The 20,234-nt window shown below is 44.8% G+C and overlaps 1 protein-coding gene across 1 annotated transcript in view; it reads right to left on the reverse strand.

Moving 5' to 3' along the window:
- Positions 1 to 20,234, reverse strand: part of LOC142577884 (piwi-like protein 1) — a 157,418-nt gene that overhangs the window by 21,876 nt on the left and 115,308 nt on the right. The window contains exons 14-15 of the mRNA XM_075687316.1: positions 9,293 to 9,481; positions 3,526 to 3,738 (exon numbers count right to left, since the gene is read on the reverse strand). Of these exons, the coding sequence (XP_075543431.1) occupies positions 3,526 to 3,738; positions 9,293 to 9,481 (402 nt within the window). The remainder of the gene's footprint in view (positions 1 to 3,525; positions 3,739 to 9,292; positions 9,482 to 20,234) is intronic.

Raw genomic sequence — 20,234 nt, forward strand, 5'->3', positions numbered from 1 at the left:
AAGATGCCGCCAGGAGAAAACATGGCGCTCCACGTTTCTGAAAAGGTCCATTGGCTGCTAGCGATGATTTTGTTCTTTTGTGTTGCACATTTGCAGCGCCCTGGCCGCACTTCCAGTGTTGTCCGAACTGGCGGGAGCCCAATAAATGCGTTCGAATTAACCATAGCTTGATGCCATTAAATGATGCATACATTTGCCGGGACCAAAGGAAGAGTTGAATTATCAGTTTTTCCAAATTAATGAAGATCGAATTAACAAAATTTTACTGTAAGTGCCTTAACAGGTTCACTGCAACAGCACTTTTTGTAGTCGGAGAATATGCCACCCTTTCTACGCTACTTGCGAAATAAAGATACTTAATTTCTGGAGAATTCAATCCAATTATTCCAAATTTAAAGCAGCCCTATCCAGTCCTAATTATTCCGCATTCCGCCACCAGCAAAATGTGGCCGCCACAGTTGGGAATGCGACCCTGTTATAAGCAGAAAACCGCCATAGTCATTGGAGGTGGATAAACAAAATATCCCAATGGTTTAGACTAACAAGAAATTTCATGTAGATAAATATCAAACTGAAGCAAAACACTAAGCTAAAATGAGTCTTTAATAATGCTAGTATCGTACAATTCAATGGAACTGAGTTTGCCCACAAGACATATGTTTTCTCGCTGTCGTATTATTCAAACAGTCCCATGGTCCACTCCATGATTGGGCAAAGTTGTTGGCGGCTGCAGAGCAATATTTGACTGGAAATATTGAAAAAGCCCAATAGTCACACAAGCTTACTAACTGGCACAGGCGCATTTCATATTTGCCCAATGTGCTCAGCTCACCATGTGGTGCTATCCCATACACCTACATTACAGTGCATTGTGCAAAAGCAGCAAACAAAAGGATAGTGTAGTCCACTCAGAGAACACAAGAAAACAGTTTTAACAAAACTTGTTGCTCAGCTAGTTGGTTCAAGACTTAAAAACAAAGGTTATGGCCATTGAGCAGACAAGGACGAAGTGACACAAACGACACATACGGGCGTCAACTTCCAACTGTTTATTGACCAGAACCTACGCAATTTTACACAAGAAACCTAAGTGAAAACTAATCACAGTAATCGCAGTAATCGCCGCTGAGATTAGAACGTGCAGCTGCCACATTTGGTTGGATTCTTGGATTACGCCTGTAATGCAGGCCTATAGTGCACTGGTGAATAACCAGAAGTTGGTGCCCGTATGTGTCGTTTGTGTCTCACGTCATCCTCATCTGCTAAGTTCCGAAACCTTTGTTTTCAAGACAGGAAAATAGGCAATCATAATTTTGCATGCAGGAGATAAGCAGTCATATATAGATGTGCCATGAAAAAGCTCAAGGAACAACAGAAGGGACTATATGCCCCCTCTCAGGGGGCTCCAGTAATTCCCACTTCGAGGCAACAATGCATTAAAATGATGAATAATGAATGATACAATCAGGTTGTCATTGCACTATCAAACCAAGTCTGCAACTAAAACCTACCTTTTCCAGTTTTTAAATGTTTTATAGTAATTAGGGGTGCTGTGATATTGACTCATGCCATTACAGAGCAGCTTCTGGAGCAGTAAAATGGACTTTTGGAGCAAGTTTATGAAAGCAATTACAAGCTATATTATATGGATCTTTTACAGTTGGCAAGCTATGTGAAAGCAGTATGTGCTTGCTGGTTCATAAATTAAATGTGACCTCGCTGCTATAAATGTATCCTTTAAGACAGTGCTCTGTAAAACATAGGTACGCTGCTAATACAGCAGAGCCTAATGTGATAGGTACACCCTCCTTCTCTACCTCCCTAAATGGAACGCCAATATTTTATACCCGTCACAAGAGCACTCTGAGCGAGTGCACTTCGCCGCTAGTATCATTCGCAGGGTGCCCCACAGGAATGCTTAATGACACTTACTGCAGACACACTCATCGGCGAAGTGTGTAGCCTCGTTAGCAATGAGTAACAAATAAGTGATATTGAAGGCAGAGTCATGAGTTATTTTCAATAAAATTTTTTTTTATATTCCTAATGTAACAAGGTAATAAAATGTGCCACGCTTTAAAAGAAGCAAAAAAAAAAAAAAAAAAAACTACTCTCGCTCGGGCTGTTTACGGCCATGCTGGGGTCACGCTGTGGTCACTGCCACGCTGCACAGTGGTTTGGCAGAACGCGTCATTTGAACTGCTACTGGTAAAGTCATCGTCGCTGCTGTCGCTTGTTTGTAAATGCTGTTTTTTACAATAGCAAAGTGCTTTTGTGCACACATATTCAAGTTGACAAATATATGGTTTGCCTTCTGACTCCCGATCACCACCGCCACCAATTTGAAAGAACACTTTCCTTTCTCGTATAGAAGAGCAGCACCAAAGTGACACTCAGCGTGGTGAAGTGCACTTGCTCAAAGTGCACTTTAGTTGGCTGGTGTGACGGGAGTATTATTCTTTAATTTTTGCATTGTTCCCACGACGCCGTTATCTTCAGATTATACAAGTCTGCTAATGTTAAAATATTGGCAAGTTTGACAAAATTAATGCTATCTGCACAAATGCAGTGAAACCTCGGCGATACGATAACGCCTGGTATTTCGGGGTAATACGGATTCGCACAATTCCCCAGCCGAAGCGCACTGTATACTATGAGCTACATTTCAGATGTCTCAAACGCTCCCCCGAGCCAGTTCGGGTGATACGAATGACACAGCTGCGATGGCTGCGACCACTAGCAGCCTAGCATGCCAAGGCGGCTCGACAGGCGGACCGTGCACCTGGTGCAAGGGGGGAGGCTGGCAGAAGGCAGCCAATAACACAGCGGTAACTGTGCACACAGTACGGAGTGGAAACGAACCAGCGAATAGCGAGCCGCGACTGCCGGCAGCAAAGTGGTGAGGAGGCTGCGCTGAGCCTGCCGAAGTGCAAGCTTACCATTAAACTTCTTTGGTATTCAGTACAATAGACTGTCACTAACTGAGTAGTTTTGGAGGAAAAAAAGTCAATTGATTCTATTCAACAAAAGTTCTACTGACAAAAAAAAACTATTTTCCAGACCTTTATTTACTAGAACTGAGCTGTAATCAATGCCAGCATGCCAACATGGTCTTCCCTTTAATAAGAGTAGACCATACTGTATATCTTGATTTCTATGAAACTGAGTTACTGATAGCTTGTGACATTCTTGTTATGCAATGCTAGAAAACTCCCGAGCTTGTGCAGCGCCATATTTACGTGGCCAAAATTTGTAGTAATTAAATATTGAAAAGATTTTCTGATATTAGATTTGATAAAGGCTTTTCTTTCATGACTAAATTCGATATTCAATTTGAAACTTACTATTTGGTATTTGCCCACCTATAATAGTAATGTTTAACATTCACAAGATTCACAAAAATCATCTCCAACATACTCTGCAAGATATTTCTGCACTGCAGTTGAGCAAAACATTTGTTGTTACATTGCGAGCTGCTGTAAATTATCATGCAAGTAGAAAGATGGCACATGCTTGTATGCCCACCATGGGAATGTCCACTGCCCAGAGCTCTCCGCCAAGCTTGCAGTTGATCTGCAGGGCAACTTTTTGTGTGACACTACGCAGCTTTTGCTGCTGTCCAATAGTGTTGGAAATGATGACTTGTGATGGCACAGGCATGTCCACACAGCACAGCCGTTTCACTGCGCTGTACCGGTCATCTCGTGATGTAGGAAAGATGATCACAATGATCTGCACCTGCACAAATGAAACAGCAGATTGTGTACAAACCCATGACAAAAAGAAAAAATACTGCTTCCATCACTGCAAACCTGCCAGGCCTGATTGCATCCCATACAACATCTTGAAGCGTTGTGCCAAATGAGTAGAGATAAATGCAGTATTTATATACAATCCTTCATTTGAACAGCAGAGTTTGCCACCTGATCAGTTAGTGCAGTGGTGGAACACCCATTTGACCTTTTGGCACACATCCTGGCACAGGCAAAACAGTGATTTGGCACAGTGAAAAGCATTTTTGGCACAGCGGTCCATACATCAGATGGTTTCAATTTTAACTGAAATAATCAATACAACGGAGCCAACTTTATGCACATTACCAAGGCATATGAAATAAAAATTACCATACTAGTTTCTATAATAGGTAATTGAATGACTTTCCCTGTGCAAATTTTGCGGTATAGAGATACTTCTGCTATTTGCGCTTGCAACAGGCATTTGCATATACGCGGCGCTTCAAGCGAGCAAGAAAAAAAATATGAAAAAAAAAAAAAAAGATTGTGGAGTAAAGGCATGTAAGGACGCCCTTGAGCATGCACTACTAAACCGAAATTAGTTAAAAGACAGTTTTCCTTACAGCTAACATACAAAGTCTCTCCTTCATAACTGTGCCATGGATCACTGGAAAGCTGTTTAAATCACAACCATGAGAATCTGCACTTCCGACCATGCACGGTTGCAAGAGAGGTCCCCCTAATATTCAAATTATGTGTCAGCAGTTGGGTATGTGTATTACGAGGCACTTACGAAGCACAAATAACCACACAGCAGCAGTACATTGCAACTTATGCTAAAGCGAAATGCAACAAATGAGCAAAAACTTACAAAAACCACAAATGGAGGAATGACGACATTGACTATATCCATTGGCTACAGCCACTCCAATGACTTCCAGGATGATGATGATAGCATGATTTAGGTTTTGGTTTCAGTTTTCATTTTTATGTTTTCTTTGGAGCAGGTTTGGCACAATTTTCCTCTAAAATGCAATTTTAGAGCAGGAAGGTGCGAGGACTGCTCATGGCGCAATTTTGGAGCGATTGCTGTAGCTGTTCCACCATTGGTTAATGGCTAATGTTCAGAAGTTTGGAAAAAGAATAGTGTCATAAACTATAGGCAAACTTCAAATCCCTTGTAGTTGCAGTAACATACTCAAGTACTATGAGAAGGCTTATTTAGCTATCCCAAGGAATCCAGTATTACTCCGAATCAGCGTAAGCTCTATACTTAAATAATCTCCTGTTATCCAGATTAAGCAGTTTATTTTTCAGAGGTAAGGAATGCCCTTAAAAACAAACATATGCCTTGACATGTCATGTCAAAAAAGTTTTAGCTTCCACACTTCAAGCTTGCCAAAGAACGGCAGTAGAACACCGCTGATATGTTCCACATTTGCACATTTTCTCTGGGTATGTCACTAAAGCCCTGTTCCAGCAAAGGGCTCCTAGATGCCAATTTCTGACAATAACCTTTGATATGTCATCGTTACCACACAATATGTTAAGACTCGGGCGTATAATTACAAGAAGAAAATCAAGTTTGCAATATATAAATAAATATCAAACAAAAACGTCAATGGCACTAGACGCCTCAGATGCACACTTCAGACTACCACAAACGTGCACTTTCGAAACGCCACAGTCTTGCCAGGTGTAGTCTTGGCATAAATTTCAAATTTTGCACACCTTACAGCTTCATTGATATTCAGACTCTGCTTAAACGACTGCATGCCAATTTTGCCGATGACTGCGTGCCAACGACTGCATGCCTTCAATGCAAGAACGGCTAGAAACCAGCGCACACAAAGGTATCAGCCGTCTGCAGATCCCTTTCAACATACAGCGCACGCGACCGTGTAAAGTACGCATTTCTTGGCGACGTCGAACCCGCCCTCAGAGAAACGACTGGTGTGTATGTGTGTCTATATATATAGACACACACACATCCAACGGCCACATTCAAAAGCAACTTTTTTGCGCAAGATAGATTTTTGTTTTTTACACCGTTTTAAGTATGCCAAAATATTCATGAACATGTTGCAAAATAAATTCTATTCCTATGATCATTAGTTTGACAGTTACAGCGAGTTTTCCAACCCATACTCTTGTATTGTGAAACCGAAACCACACTGCATTGGGACCGAAAGTCAGCACTATTTTGCACACACACACACACACACACACACACACACACACACACACACACACACACACACACACACACACACACACACACACACACACACACACACACACACACACACACACACACACACGCGCGCGCGCGCGCATTACATATACATATATTAGAATATGGGTTGGAAATCTTGCTGTAACTCCCAAACTAATGATGATAGGAATATAATTTATTTTGCAAGATGTTCATGGATGTTTTGGCATACATAAAAGGTAAAAAACAATAATCTTGGGCAAAAAAATTGGCTTTTGAATGTAGCCCCCTACCCTAGGTTAGCTCAGTGCGTGTGAAATTTGAGCTTAATCTCTACGCAAACACTAACGCACTAACAAAATGTGATCGTACCATGTCACCAGTCATGCAAAAAATGCAAGCGGATATTACAGCTATAACTTATGAAAGCAACTCATTAGGCTAAGAAAGCGCAATTACATTGTGTACGGTTCTCGAAGCTCATGCTACCCGTATACATGCGACATGTGCACCACTACGTGGAACGCTCGTCTAGGAAAGACAGCTCGTTATATCTCAAAATGTCACCATCTAATTGCGCACATCAAAAAGCAAACATTCAATCTTGACAACAGAATTAACACTTTAAGACAGCGCACATATATACCCAGGAAAAAAATATATTTTCTAACTCAATGTGCAAAACATACCAAGAATAAACATAATCGACAAAAAGAAACTTTTGCAGACATTTTTTTCAGCAATAGGGGGAAAACCCCAGGCAGGAAACTGGTGGTGGGCTTCACCCTAAGCCACCTCAGGCTTCATTTTGAATTTGTGCAGGCAGCTCTTGCAATATGTGAACCATATGTGTACATTTCATTTGCTTTATATCTCATGTGTGACACCACTGCAGCCGGATATTTTACATTTGTCTGTCTCATTTGACCGTGCTTTCAAAGGAAAGTGAGTCATGTGCCAAACTTCTTATGCTTGCCACCTGTCACTTCTTAAACGATGCTTGCTACCTGTCATTCAGCGTTAGCTGAAGACATCTAGTCAGAAGCTTTGTACTTAATACTAAAACTCTGCGAGCTTTTTTTTTTTTTTTTTTCCTGGTATGTCACCCATAGGCAACACTCGTCAATAAAGGGTTAAGGAATCCACATATGTGAACAGGAATTGACCAAGCTCCAATTGTATATCACCCCAACTACTGGCGAGAAACAGCCACATGTAATATGATATATTTCTTTGCAAGCACATTCATTCACATGAAAGGCAAGATCCACTTCTTCATGACACCCAGAAAAGAGAGTGACAGATTTCGTGAAAGGCATAAAAAAAAAAAAAAAAAAAAAAGAAGCATATGGCCTGATCGCTGTACTTGTCTCCTAAAACAAAAACACGAAAACTGAAGTAGCAGCAATTACATAGCTCATGAAAAGCTTGCATGATGGGGCAGAAAGCACAAAGTAACAAAAGTTATAGCTAAATGCACAATATTTGCACTCTGGAAAGTGCAAAGTATGCAGAAGTGCACGGCATCTTCCACAAAATCATAGCAGACTCCACACATCTTTTTCAGACAGCCGATCTGCTAGCGGTTAGCATTGGTACAATCTGCTCACAGCTCAGAGAGCATGCGGACAGTCCGCAACTTCCGGTCCCTGAAAAACGAACGGGTTTCTAGTTGCTCTGAGACTGGTGGGCAGAGCTTCCGAAGCTGCCCGCAAAAACTGGATGCAGGGCAGCGGTCCTAAGCAGCTCAGGACGATAAGGGACGGATAATAAAAAAGGTCCACTGTTTGCCACAACAGCTACGGAGAAAACCACAGTCACAATCGACGGGATCATAGATGGCAACTACACAGCTCTGAAGGCACACGGCGGCCAATGCGGCAGTGTCATGCACAGCGGTAAACACAAGAATAAAGCTATAAATGCTCAAATTAAATTAGCATGAATATTTGATTCCCATACTGTCTCTGCTGATGACTATGGCAATGCTGACTCCCAGATTCATTCCAGTAAGACGCTAGCACAACTTTTGCTTCGCATATTTTTGGTGCTCCGCGCTCACCATGCTTCGACGATTGTCCGAATTAACTGCCGTATGGCCGAATACATCTGAATTAACGAGTTTCAGGCCATTAAATGATGCGTGCACCTGCCAGGACTAGCAAAAAAAATTTATCCTGGCCCGCCTGCCAGCAGTGCTCGCTCAGACAGCCAATCAGAGGCTCTTGTGCCCTTGCCGTGCAAGATGGTGGAAGTGCAAGTTGTCTCAAAGCTTTTCTGGTTCATTGTGTTTGGGCCTTGTGGGCTTTCTCCCGCAGTGCTGCCATGATGGCTAGTGCGAAGCGGCAAAATTTGCCTTTCGCTGTGAAGCTCGAAATCGCGAGTTAAGTCGAATGCGGTGACAAGTTGGATGTCGCCGCAGCGTGCAAGATTCCGAGGAGCACTCTAAGCACAATCTTGAAAGAAGGAATGTTAGGACTAAAGCGGATAAACTCGCAACTTGGTGCCTGTCACACCCGACGAGTACGCACAGCGTCGTCGAGGTGGCTGTGTGCAAGTGGTTCATCCGAAATTGATTCAGAAGTGCCGGCTTCCGCGTGCCTGGTGCCGACTCTGAAAATTCTAATGAGTGCGACGAAGCCATTGCCAGTGTCGCCGAAGTTTGGAGCGAGCTGTCAGAATTTCTGGAAGCCATTTACGGATCAACGGTCATGAGTTTGTGAGTGCGGATAATGGTGTCGTGACCACGGGAGAGCCCGAAAACTAAGACAACAATGCCGACAACATACGGAGCACAAGTGATAGTGGACACAATGAGGAAAGCAACGACGATCTTTTGCCAACATCATCCGAGGTGATTGGTGCACTCACACTAGTCCAGCGCTTCTGCGCAAATGTGGAAGGTTGTGGCCTCAGCTGTTCCAACTCTTTAGACAATGTGGAGAAAAGCACGCATCGCAGGCAGCAAAATTGCCTAAGCAGAAGAAAATACAGGACTATTTCATGCGAAACTAGGCTAGTTTCATAAATAAAGTGCTTTTATGATGCCCAATTCTTTAGCAGGCTTATACTGAATTATGCCCTGTATCGACTTATAGGCATTTTTCTTTTTTTGGCAAGTTCAATATAACCGGGTTCAACTGTACCAATATGTAACCTAACACCCTGCATGGCCTGCCCCACATTGCTTGGCTCACCACAGTGTCAGATGATTGCTCATTGTAAAATGCCTATATGCTAGCATGCTACTAAAGCACTGATAGCACGCAATGTCGACAGTTGAACTTCGAATTAGCCATAACACAGCGGTTATCGCAACACAGAAACGGTGCTGTGTACATACCATCTTGCTGAGCACATCCTTGATGGCACGAACATATGAATCAGTGCTGTCATTGGGCAGTTCACGAAACTGTGGTGGCCGCACACTAATGCCCATAGAGGGGCACACCTTGGACATCATTTGTGTGAATCCCCGTGTACGCTCGCCGTCCCGCCTTGCGAAGATCACGACCCAGTTTTCAAGATGCACCTGTAAAAAACCAGACACCAGTGAGCAGGAGGGCATAGTTTAAGTATCGTGCCTTATGCTGATCACAACCCAGCTTTCAATATGTTCGGCCTTGAACCAAGATAAATTAATTTGTGGGGTTTACCTAAAACAGCACAACTGATTACGAGGGACACTATAGTGGAAGGTTCTGGATTAACTCTGACCACCTAGGGTTCTGTAACCTGCATCTAAATTTAAATACACAAGCGTTTTCGTATTTTGGCCCCATAGAATTGTGGCCAGGAATTGAATTCACGGCACCTTACGCTCAGCAGCAGAATGCTTTAACCAAAATGCTTGGCAACAAGCTTAGCCTACCGTGCCTATACGCTGTTTTGTTCCACATAATCTCATCAAGCTGTGAATACTTTCAATTTGGCAAGGTGACTTCAAGGCGTCCTTAACCAGCTTCGTAAAATTAATATCTCATCAAACACCCAGTAATATGTGCAAGTGCAGATTAAAAATTAAATTCTGAGGTCTTACATGCCATAACAATTATGAGGCGCGTGTAGTGGAGCACTTCAGATTAATTTACACCACCTGGGTTTTGTTAACATGCACCCACTGCAAGGTACCACAGGCATTTTTGCATTTCACCCCCATCGAAACGCAGCTACCAGGGCAGGGATTATAAGTACAAGTTGTAGCACAGAGCAAATGAAATGCTCTGAAATATCAACTTAGGTAGCATACCAGCACACGAAACAAGGTGGGACACAAGCACTGAACTTCCAACTGATCACTTCACATATGTGCACAAATTATAGTCAGATTGTATGATTCATGTATGTGCACAATTTATCGCCACAACAAGTTGACTTTTCTGAAAACTTACTAAGAAAAAACTAAAAACAAATGCACAAGATAGTGCATCGCCAAGTACTATACCAACTACAGGTAAAAATAAAATTAATTAAAAATAAAATAACAGTAAAACCTCATTAATTTGAAGTCTCCTAGACTGAGAGAATAATTACTTTTAAGTGGGATTTCCAATTATCCAAAAACAAGACATAAAAACCAGCCATATACCATTATACAAAGGTGGCACACCTTTATTGTCTTATGCTTACTACAAAGAATTACCATAAAACCAAAATTTCAGATGCCACATGGTATGCCGCTCAATTTTTCAGACTAATGTGCCCGCATGCGACATGTCGCAAACAGAGCTGCCGCGAATAACGTTGATCCCGTTTATTCTGTCGCTTGTGCCCTCACTTTTGTTGAGGAGGCGGTTCCTCATCTCCCAAATGCTGTAGGCCCCATGCGGCCACTGCAAGAAGTTTTGTCAACTTAGCACCAGACTGCAACTTTGGCCACTGACTCCCAATAAAGTGATGCTGGCTAGGCCAGGCTGGCAAGGGTGGTGGGAGGGAACCCGTTATAGGAATCTTGCCCTTAATATGCTTGTAGACTGCATTGGAGATCGGGTGTGAGGTGTACGCAGGCTGAACTGACAGCCTCAATACATGAAGAGGAGTTCGGCTCAACAGGCGATCAGTTGGCCGGCATAATATCGGGAACACCTTTGCGTGTGCTGGACGGAATGGCATAAGCTTGCGTGTGGAGTTGGACATAAAGTCGAACCCACTTATAACAATATTCAAGTGCCACGAAGATTCCACTGTTATAACCGACAATTGTTATAACCGGGTTCATGAAAAAATCTAAATAGGGGGATGGCAGAGCTGATATGAGAAAACTATATAGGCGAGGAGGCCAGTGCCCCTCCACACCACGTTCCTCCACCCGGCTTCTGATTGTGTTTAATCATTTTAACTGCTTCCTGGGTGCTTCATTCGCGTGTAACAAGCTGCAGCTGTCGGTGTCAAAGAATGGCACTGCTATAACAACTCCATGTGGGTGTCACGGGTGGCAAGCGTTATGCGAGCACTGCCGAGGAATCGCTTTGGTGGCTCCAAAAGGGGCCTTTTAAAAATTGCGAGAAGGCTGCCGCGGCAGCCTGTCAGCTTGAGAAATCCAGAAGAAATGCTGAGAAGAGATCGCCACAAGCATCTCGCCACGTACTTCTCACTGGCTTGCACGAGAAAAGCCTATGTCCGTGAGCCATGCATGCTTTACGCGAAGCTTGCAGACATCCTTCTCCAAGGCATCCAAGTGTTCCATGTTGTGCAACGCGAGGTTCTTCGCGAAAACGAAGCCCCGAAGGAACTGAATCATCTGCAGGGCCTCCTGTGAGGAAAACGTTGAGGCAGCCTGCCCTACCATGTCAGTGCTGCTGTTGTCGCCATCGCTATCTGATGCAAGCATGTTCGCGATGATCGCCTCATCGGTTAGAAGCACTTGGTTTCCAAATCTATAGCAGTGCGCTTTCTTTTCACCGGCAACATTGTGCATTGCCGATGATCAGCGGGCGGATCAGCTAGCTTCCGTTTCGGCGGAGAGTCAAGCGAAGCTGAGAAACTGCGTGGCCAGGAACTACTTCGGCGCAACCAACAAAGACGAGTGCCAGCAATTAAGCTCGCATTCAATGACGATGCAAGAGTTTACATATACTGGCCTTGGCAAACTTCGCAATGCTGTGATATTCTCTAAATGAACTACAGTTCAGTCCACTTATACGATACCAAAAATAACAATCGGTTATCCAATCGTCATAACCAATCATTGCTAAATCTGGACTGCCACAAAGAAAAGCTGTCAAACATACCTTTGTAGTTCCAAACACAAATTTGCCCATGTGCTAAATAAAGAATAGACGTTGTAGAAAGTAGGCTGTGAAAAATAAAATGTTTAAAACCCAAAGCAGCATCTCAAACGTTAGGCATACAGAAATAGTCAGAAATCTGCATTTGCTTTCGTGGCAGTTTCAGGTTTACAAATGTGGTCTGCATTGCGTCCAGCTGCTGCACAAACACCGGCAGCAATCCTTCAGTGTGCATAAATCAACAATTACTATCAATGACAGCGCAATGCATGAACATCGGTGTTGGAGTCAAAGACAGGCCATTGTCAATCTCATTACTGCCGCCGGTGTCATCACCTCCCGTCGCTCAATGCTGGCATCCGTTGCAACATCCGTCCCCTCATTCGAGATCTCTTCGCAGAACGAAGCAGCACTATCTGCACTCAGAAACTCATCCAACGAAGCACGACCTCATTCATCATCAGTAGTGACAAGCTCCCAGATCTCGGCAATGTCAGCTGCTGTTAGCCATGTTAGTTTCGCCTTGACACACAAAGCATGCCTTTCTGTAACAGTTGTTTATGGTGGAAAAAGGTCAGCAACCCTTTTTCTGTTGGTCAGCACGGCCACTGGTTTCAGCCTTTATGATCGTGGCATCACCGGTTTTCAGAATCTTCGATCTCATCAACTGTGCAAGCTCACACTTCAAGTCTTGAAAAATTTAGAGCTTTGTCGCAAGCAACACAGCTTTGCGCTTTGTAGTCGCTATCTTCTACAAACTGGGCTGTCTGCTGCTTCCATGGCACATTTCGTGCTCACCGAAACAAAGATTGTGGAAAGGGCGGGCAATACCATGTCAATTCGCTTCTCATTTGTGTTTCTCTCTCTCTCTCTCTGCTCTGGACGCATATAGAGCATGACCGTGCACGATGACATGTAAAGTCTTTTAATGTCTAAATATAGCGTCAACTCCGCCGCACTCCCCTGCTCATTTCTCGCTCTTCCACGCCTCTGCCTCGACGGTGGCACAATCAACACTGATGCAGTATATCAGACAACCTTGGGTAATTTTGCACACTTCGGGTGGTAACTGGAGTTGTGTGCTTGCAATTTGACCCCGATTTCAGTCTTTTTCAGAGAAATTGCTTCTTTGTTTCCTTCTATACAGTCAACGACTGAATTTTCGGATGTCCAAATTTTCGGACATGCCCGATATTTCGGACGTCTTCGCAGCACCGTATATCAATGTATAAGGACATCTGAAGTTTCGGAGGCTCGAACCCCCTGCCGTCCAATTTTCCGAACTTTTTGACGCGACGGAAGGTCCTTTGGCTCCTCGCGCAGCGCCCTTGTGAAGGAAATCGACTTGCAGCCGAAGCATATCACCGCTTTGAACCACAACTAGCCGAATCTAGCCGTCACACACCGATTTGGTCTGGCCACGCTGGCTATGTTATCGCCACACTTCCGCCTCCGGCGGAGTTTCCGGAGCGGCGCCATTTCGTTTGTTTGCGCAGGCCACGTTTTGGCTAGTGTGGTGTGTGGTTGTGCTGTTGTGTCAAGTGTGTTCTGTGACGCTAATCCTAGGTGCTTCGACGCTCGTCAGCGAACTCCACTGTTCACAACTTGAGGGTTTCGCTTGCCTTCGATGGCCCCCACTCCGTCTTTGTCGTCCTCGTCGATGGCATCGAAGTGCGGAAAGCAGTACCGTCGATTAACGATGGAGAAGCAAGCCGTCGTTATTAAGCAAGTCGTGAACCGCCGATCGCAGGCCGACGTGAGCAAGGAGTTCGGCATCGGCTCCGCTCTGCTGGGGTTTCCATACCCGTGGAAATAACTTTTTAACAGTTTGTTGACGCTGATAACGAGCTTGACTTCTGCGCAGGACTGATGAGGAAATAGTCCGTCAGGTTGTGGGAGATTCAGAAGACTCCGATGTTGAAAATGAGGAGCCAATGCCTGCGCCGCCTACAAGCGCCAAGTTGACGTGAGCACTGTTCACTCTTTCATCGGTGTACAGTGCTGACATGACCCTTGCTGACATAACCCTTGAGGCGAATATGAACGCATGCAACCGGAACGCCGTCCAAACAACAATCAAGTTCTTCAAGCTACTGCAGACGATGCACATGTACTACATAATAAACCGGCAGTCGGCTACATACAGAGTTTTTGAAGGCCTCTTTTTATAGCCACATCACTGATGCTTTGGCAGGGTTTCGGAAGCCTGGTACTTCGCCCTTTACCTCTAGATCCGAGAAAAAAAGAAAAAAAGTGAGTTTTTTTGCATGCATTCATTTTTTCGGACTGCCTGAATTTTCGGACGTTTTTACGTTCCCTAGAGGGTCCGAAAAATCGGTCGTTGACTGTATTAGGAAATCTGAAAGTCTGTATCAATCCAAAACATTGTGCAAATACGAGAATAGGGAAGCCATGGCAGGCTAGACTCCTCACACGCGTGTGCCATTTTTCTGCAATTTGGTTGTGGTAGAGCACAGGGTGAAATGCTTGGTACGTGTAGAAAAGTTCAGCTGTCATGGCACACTCGTACTTGCTGTCATGCCTTCTCTGGTGTGGTGTGCTTGCGTCCATATTGCACTTAGTTTTGATACAACTCTATGCATGTTTAGGGGGGACATGGCTTTCGCACTGTGAAAAATGGACAAAAAATAGATTTTTTGAAAATCACATTTTCAGGTTCTGTAACTCGTTTTCTATCCGATTCCAAAATACCATCACTGAAAACCACGTCGAATTCCTCTAAAAAATTTATTGTATGAGCCAAGGTGCCAAAATATTTCGTGGAAATCATGAAAGAACAGCCCTTTTCAAGCCAAAATATCGCCGGAATGGGGCAACCGAGCACCGCCATCTTGGTCTTGTCCGAAAGCGCATTTCTTTGTCTTCAAATTTGCCGCTTCAGCTACCTCTTCCATACAGAAACAAGCACACAAAAAGCAAATGATTGAAGGTCGTGCCGGACTCTGCAATTGGCCACACTCTCTAGGTGACTTCAGCTTGGTTCGCCATTGGTACAGCGCATGCATCGTCTACTCGCTTCTTTATACTGCGCGAGCCTTTATTCTATGTGTGAGCTCTGGACAGTCTCGTAATCTGGATGAGTGTAAAATGGACGCTACGTGGACACTGCAGAAGCATGGCCAATCCCTCCATTTGTGGACATCTCGGACCCTCGGCTAAGCATTCCAAGCATCGGCAACATGGACTTTGCAACCGAGCTTTGCGAGCTGAATCCTCGGACATGTTCCAAAGCCTTTCGGTGTTTCAGAATTCGCAACCAAGCACATCGCGGATGCAATCCTCGGACCCCCATCTAAACCTTTTGGGCATCAGCACCTCGAACTGCGCAGCTAAGCACATCGAGCATCAACTCCTCATACCCGCAGCTAGGCATTTTGTGCGTTGGCACCTCGAATTGTGTGACTAAGCATATCAAGCGTCGACTCCTAGTAACCGCAGCTAGGCATTTCGCACATCGGCACCTCAGACCCGTGACCAAGCACATCATGCGCTGACTCATCATATTGTCAGGATATCTCGTGACAATATCTATCATACCACCCCTTCATAAAGAGAACCTCATCATGAGCTCTGTTCACTAGGCTCCTTGGGCTGGCACAGACACCTGGCTGCTTCTAGAAGTGAACCTCATCAAGTACATTTAACAAATACAATTTAAGTTGTGCAAAACCGAGCTACCAGGCTCATTCATTCTTCATACTCATAGAACGTTATAATTTCATCTCTGAAACTGCAATCAGGTTTGTGTAATCTTTCTGCTTGGCGCCACGTTGCCAGTCTTGTCTTGTATCACAAGTTCATCTATTCATAACGAAGACAAGAACCATATATCCGAGCACCCCCACCACGCAGATCCCATCACATTGGTCACCCTCTTCAAGTTTTGTATCTACAAGCTCGTACCACCACCTTAATGAATTTTTTTTTTCACGAGCAGCAACTGACTGGAACGGCCTTCCTCATCATCATGCCGCTGCCATAACATGCCCATTAACATTTTCAACCACTGTTAACGCCTGCATTTTGTAAACCCCACCCCTTAAGTAACACCCCAAAAGGGGTCGTTAAGGAAAATAAAGTGATGTGATGTGAAAAGTATAAGTTGGAAAGCACCTATAAGCTGCATATCTACAAGTGGCTCTCTGATCCTAAGTTCCACAGACATTGTCAAGGGGAGATGACTCGGAAGGCTGCCGAGAGCCTTCATTCAGGAACATGGTCAATTCTACCAAAAGAAAAAAATGCCTCACCGATTGCATTGGAGACTGCTATCAATGAGGCAGCTTGCAGGTACAACACTGGAAGACTACAGGGTCTGTTCTGAAAGTAGTAGGACTGGCTTTTTGCTGGGCGAACGGGCGGACGAGAGGCGGTTTGTGCGCGCAGGATCGGTGAAGGGCGACATTGGGAACACTGCGAAAAATCAGCAGTCATCTCTCGGCCATTGAAGAGAGCATGTCGCTTTCACTGTGAACCCCTGTCGAAACACCTCGTCACGGAGAATCATGGAGTGCTTACTGGATCAGCGATACGCGATTAAATTTTTTGTAATGCTTGGTAAAACGGGCAAAGAGACTCGCGACAAGATTAAGGAGGCCTACGGTTATGCTGCCATGGGTAGATCAGGTGTTTTTGAGTGGCACAAGCTGTTCCAAGAAGGTAGGGAAAGAGTGGAAGACGACCGCTCCAGATGCCCTTCGACCAGCAAGACCAACGAAAATGTGTTGCGAGTGAAGAATTTACTCAACTGTGATCATAGGATGAGTATCAGAATGATTGCTGATGACTTGAGCATTCCTCAAACCCAAGTTTTTGAGATTGTGACAGAAAAGTTAGCCATGGGGAAAGTGTGCATGAAGTTCGTGCCGCGAGTGGTTGTCACAGGAGCAAAAAGCCAACCGGAAAGAGATCTGCCAGGATCTTCATCATGTGAATGAGGACCCCGACTTTTTGGACAATGCAGTGACCGGTGACTAGACGTCAGTGTTTGATTACGACCCGAAGAGCAAGCGGCAGAGCTCAGAATGACCCACCCCTTCTTCCCCAAGCCCCAAAGAAGCACGAATGAGCAAATCCAAGCAGAAGTCCATGCTCACTTGCTTTTTTGATTGACATGGAGCCATCTGCAAAGAGTTCGTACCACCCTGACAAACAGTTAATGCAGTTTTCTATAAGGAAGTCCTCAAAAGACTGTGAAAACGCATTGTTCGTGACCACCCAGCCATCGCCAACAATTGGCGGCTGCACCATGACAACGCGCCGAGCCACACAGCGTTCCGCGTAGTGGAGGATTTTTGCCCAGCACAAGGTGGCAATGCTGCCTCAGCCCCTCTACAGCCCCGACTTGGCCCTACCAGACTTTTTTCTATTCCCGAGAATAAAATCGACGCTCAAGGGGTAGCATCACGGATCGGTAGAGGCGGTTCAGCAGGCCATAATGAGGAAGCTAAACAGCATTCCAGTGCAGGTGTTCCTGGAGACGTACGAAAACTGGAAAACTCCTTGGCAGCAGTGTGTAGATGCGGAAGGGTGCTACTTTGAAAAATTCTAATCGTTTGTACTATTCTCATGAATAAAATTAAAATAAACGAGTCCTACTACTTTCAGAACAGACCCTGTATATTCATGTCCACACAGAGTTCTGTGCCTAACTTGGTTTGAAACCCAGGCACCATACTCTCTCTAAAGCTGCAGCAAAGAATGTCATACAAAAAAAAGGGGGGGGGGGGGGGGACAAAGGCAGACCAGACCAGAGGCCACATGTCCAAAAGCCGCACATCGCAAAACACACCATAGACTACAAATTTCGTGCCTTTTAGAGAACTGAAGAGAAGGTGAAACTTTGACAGCCATTTTCTTGAAACTGTCTTTTTCTTTTCTTTCTGCTTAGTTTATGGAGCTGATTTATTTGTTACCATTTAGCCTAGTTTGGCTTTTTTTTTTGTCACACTCCTTGGGCTACGGTGCAGGACGTGACAGTCTCACTTTGATGTCTTGACTTTTTGTAAATTTATGATGTTGCTATTCGTTCAACCCGAAAGCAAAGGTAACATAAAAAATGGCACCCAAAAAATTTGTGTTGCGGGAAAAAAAAAAGCAAGACTGTCATGACCTTAAGCCCACATTTAGCTATGCAGTAAATACTCAATGAGCCTTCCATCGTGACTTCTGAGGTCCCCAGACCCTCCAGATAGTCAGAGGGAGAAAAATGCTGCTTAATAATATGCAATAAAATGTTCTCAAGGTACCACACTCTGGAAGTTTTTATGGAAGCATCAGGTAGACATTCTAAACAGTTGTGCCAATTTTCCCCCAGTTGATTTTCAAAGCCCCAGCCTCGTTAACTTGCTTTTTCCACATCCCAAAACACTCGGCACTGTTGACTGAACTCATAGTGTGTGACAACTTTGATGTAAGCATCAAGATAGAATACAATAGAACGAGTGGGTGCTCTGATGCTTACTTCAGTATCTCGGGAAGTTTCTGCACAGAACCGCAGAGATATTCTACATGTTACTTCCAATAATAAGATCGTAAACAAAGCCTTATGCAAAAGCAGAAGTGCATTTAGTTTGTTATTACAGTAAAACCTCGTTAAACCGTACCCGCTTAAACAGCAGTTTCGTTTTAAAAGTAGTAAAGTCAAATCCCCGACTCAGCGGCCATTGAACATAATGTGTTTCGTATCCGCATAAACCGTACCAGCTTACTGCGTGTGCATCGGTTAAAATGTAGCGTTTGAACTTTTCGTCGCGCAAACATGGCGCTGTGCCGTCTCAATCAAGCGGCCCGGCAGAACAACACGCCTCAGAGATCGGAACAACGGCCTCCAAGCGCCCTGTGCGTTTGCGCGTGAAGCCACATCAACATCAACATCATTTCGACGTGGTGCCAGAGAGCGTTATGGCGTCGTGCAAGTGAGGACTCTCGCCATTCCGAAGCTTGGATAAAAAAAGACTCCGGGTGCTCAGCATAGAAGAAAATTAGACATCGTCCGTGCTATCGAACGTGACACGAAGAAGTCGGCGCTGACACGCAACAGGGATCTGCTGTTGACTGCAGTGTGTGGCATTTGGAATGCGAAGAAATTGCTCGGAAGCGCTGCTGCGACCGCGAAGATATGTCGGCTACGAGGTTCGACTTTTCGCCATCGTTGCCTAGTGTCGACTAGCGACAGTGACGAGGACGACACTGAAAGCGATAGCACGGGCGATTCAGGCCAGACAGTGGCATAAGCTGCACGTTGCATCAGCCTCATGAATGCAATCGTCACGACAATAGGGGCGCGATAACGTAACTCTATTCGAAATGAAAATTATTCCAAACTCCGGCACCCGTAATGAAAAAGGCGCCCCCGGGACTTCTGCAGCACTACTGCGCACGTGCACGGTGAATACGTAATGCCAACGAGGAATCTGCCATGCGAGTGTTTGCCAAGAAGAGGGGGCTGGCTGAAAAGCTGGCACGCAGCTTCAGTAAGTTTGAGGCCGCTGTCGTCGGCATGCTAGGCCGCCGCGGCATCAAACGAAAATAACGCTTTCGTCGCGCGAAGTGAATAAATACTGCATGTTTTTTCCCCTTTCATCGCACTTTCTCCGAGTTCCGTTTTCGACAGGTAAGTGGGCGATCTCATGCTATTCGGTTAAACAGTACTACCGTTTAGTACGTACCTTTCCCGAGCTCCGGCCAACTACGGTTTAACGAGGTTTCACTGTACTCGTTTTTAATAGCAGTCGCCGCATGTTGTACAAGTGAGTGCCACGTAGGCATTGCAAGGAAATGCATGGGTCCTCACAGCTTTGTTGGGCACAACACTTCTGCGGTGGGTTCACTTAAAGGGGACAGCACTTGGTAAGCCAGCAGTGATAACTCAGTTTGTACATGAAGGTCTAGAAAATATTATAGCGATAGCAATTATACGGACACTCCAGGCAGATTTCTGCCGTCAACATCGCCGTGAAGTTCCGTATCAGGGAAAGTGTGTGAGGGTGGGCCGACGAACGCGGTTCAATGTCGCGTGAGCGAGCTAAGGAACGC

The sequence above is a fragment of the Dermacentor variabilis genome, chromosome 1 (genome assembly GCF_050947875.1).
Source record: "Dermacentor variabilis isolate Ectoservices chromosome 1, ASM5094787v1, whole genome shotgun sequence".
NCBI classification, from domain to species: Eukaryota; Metazoa; Arthropoda; class Arachnida; order Ixodida; family Ixodidae; genus Dermacentor; species Dermacentor variabilis.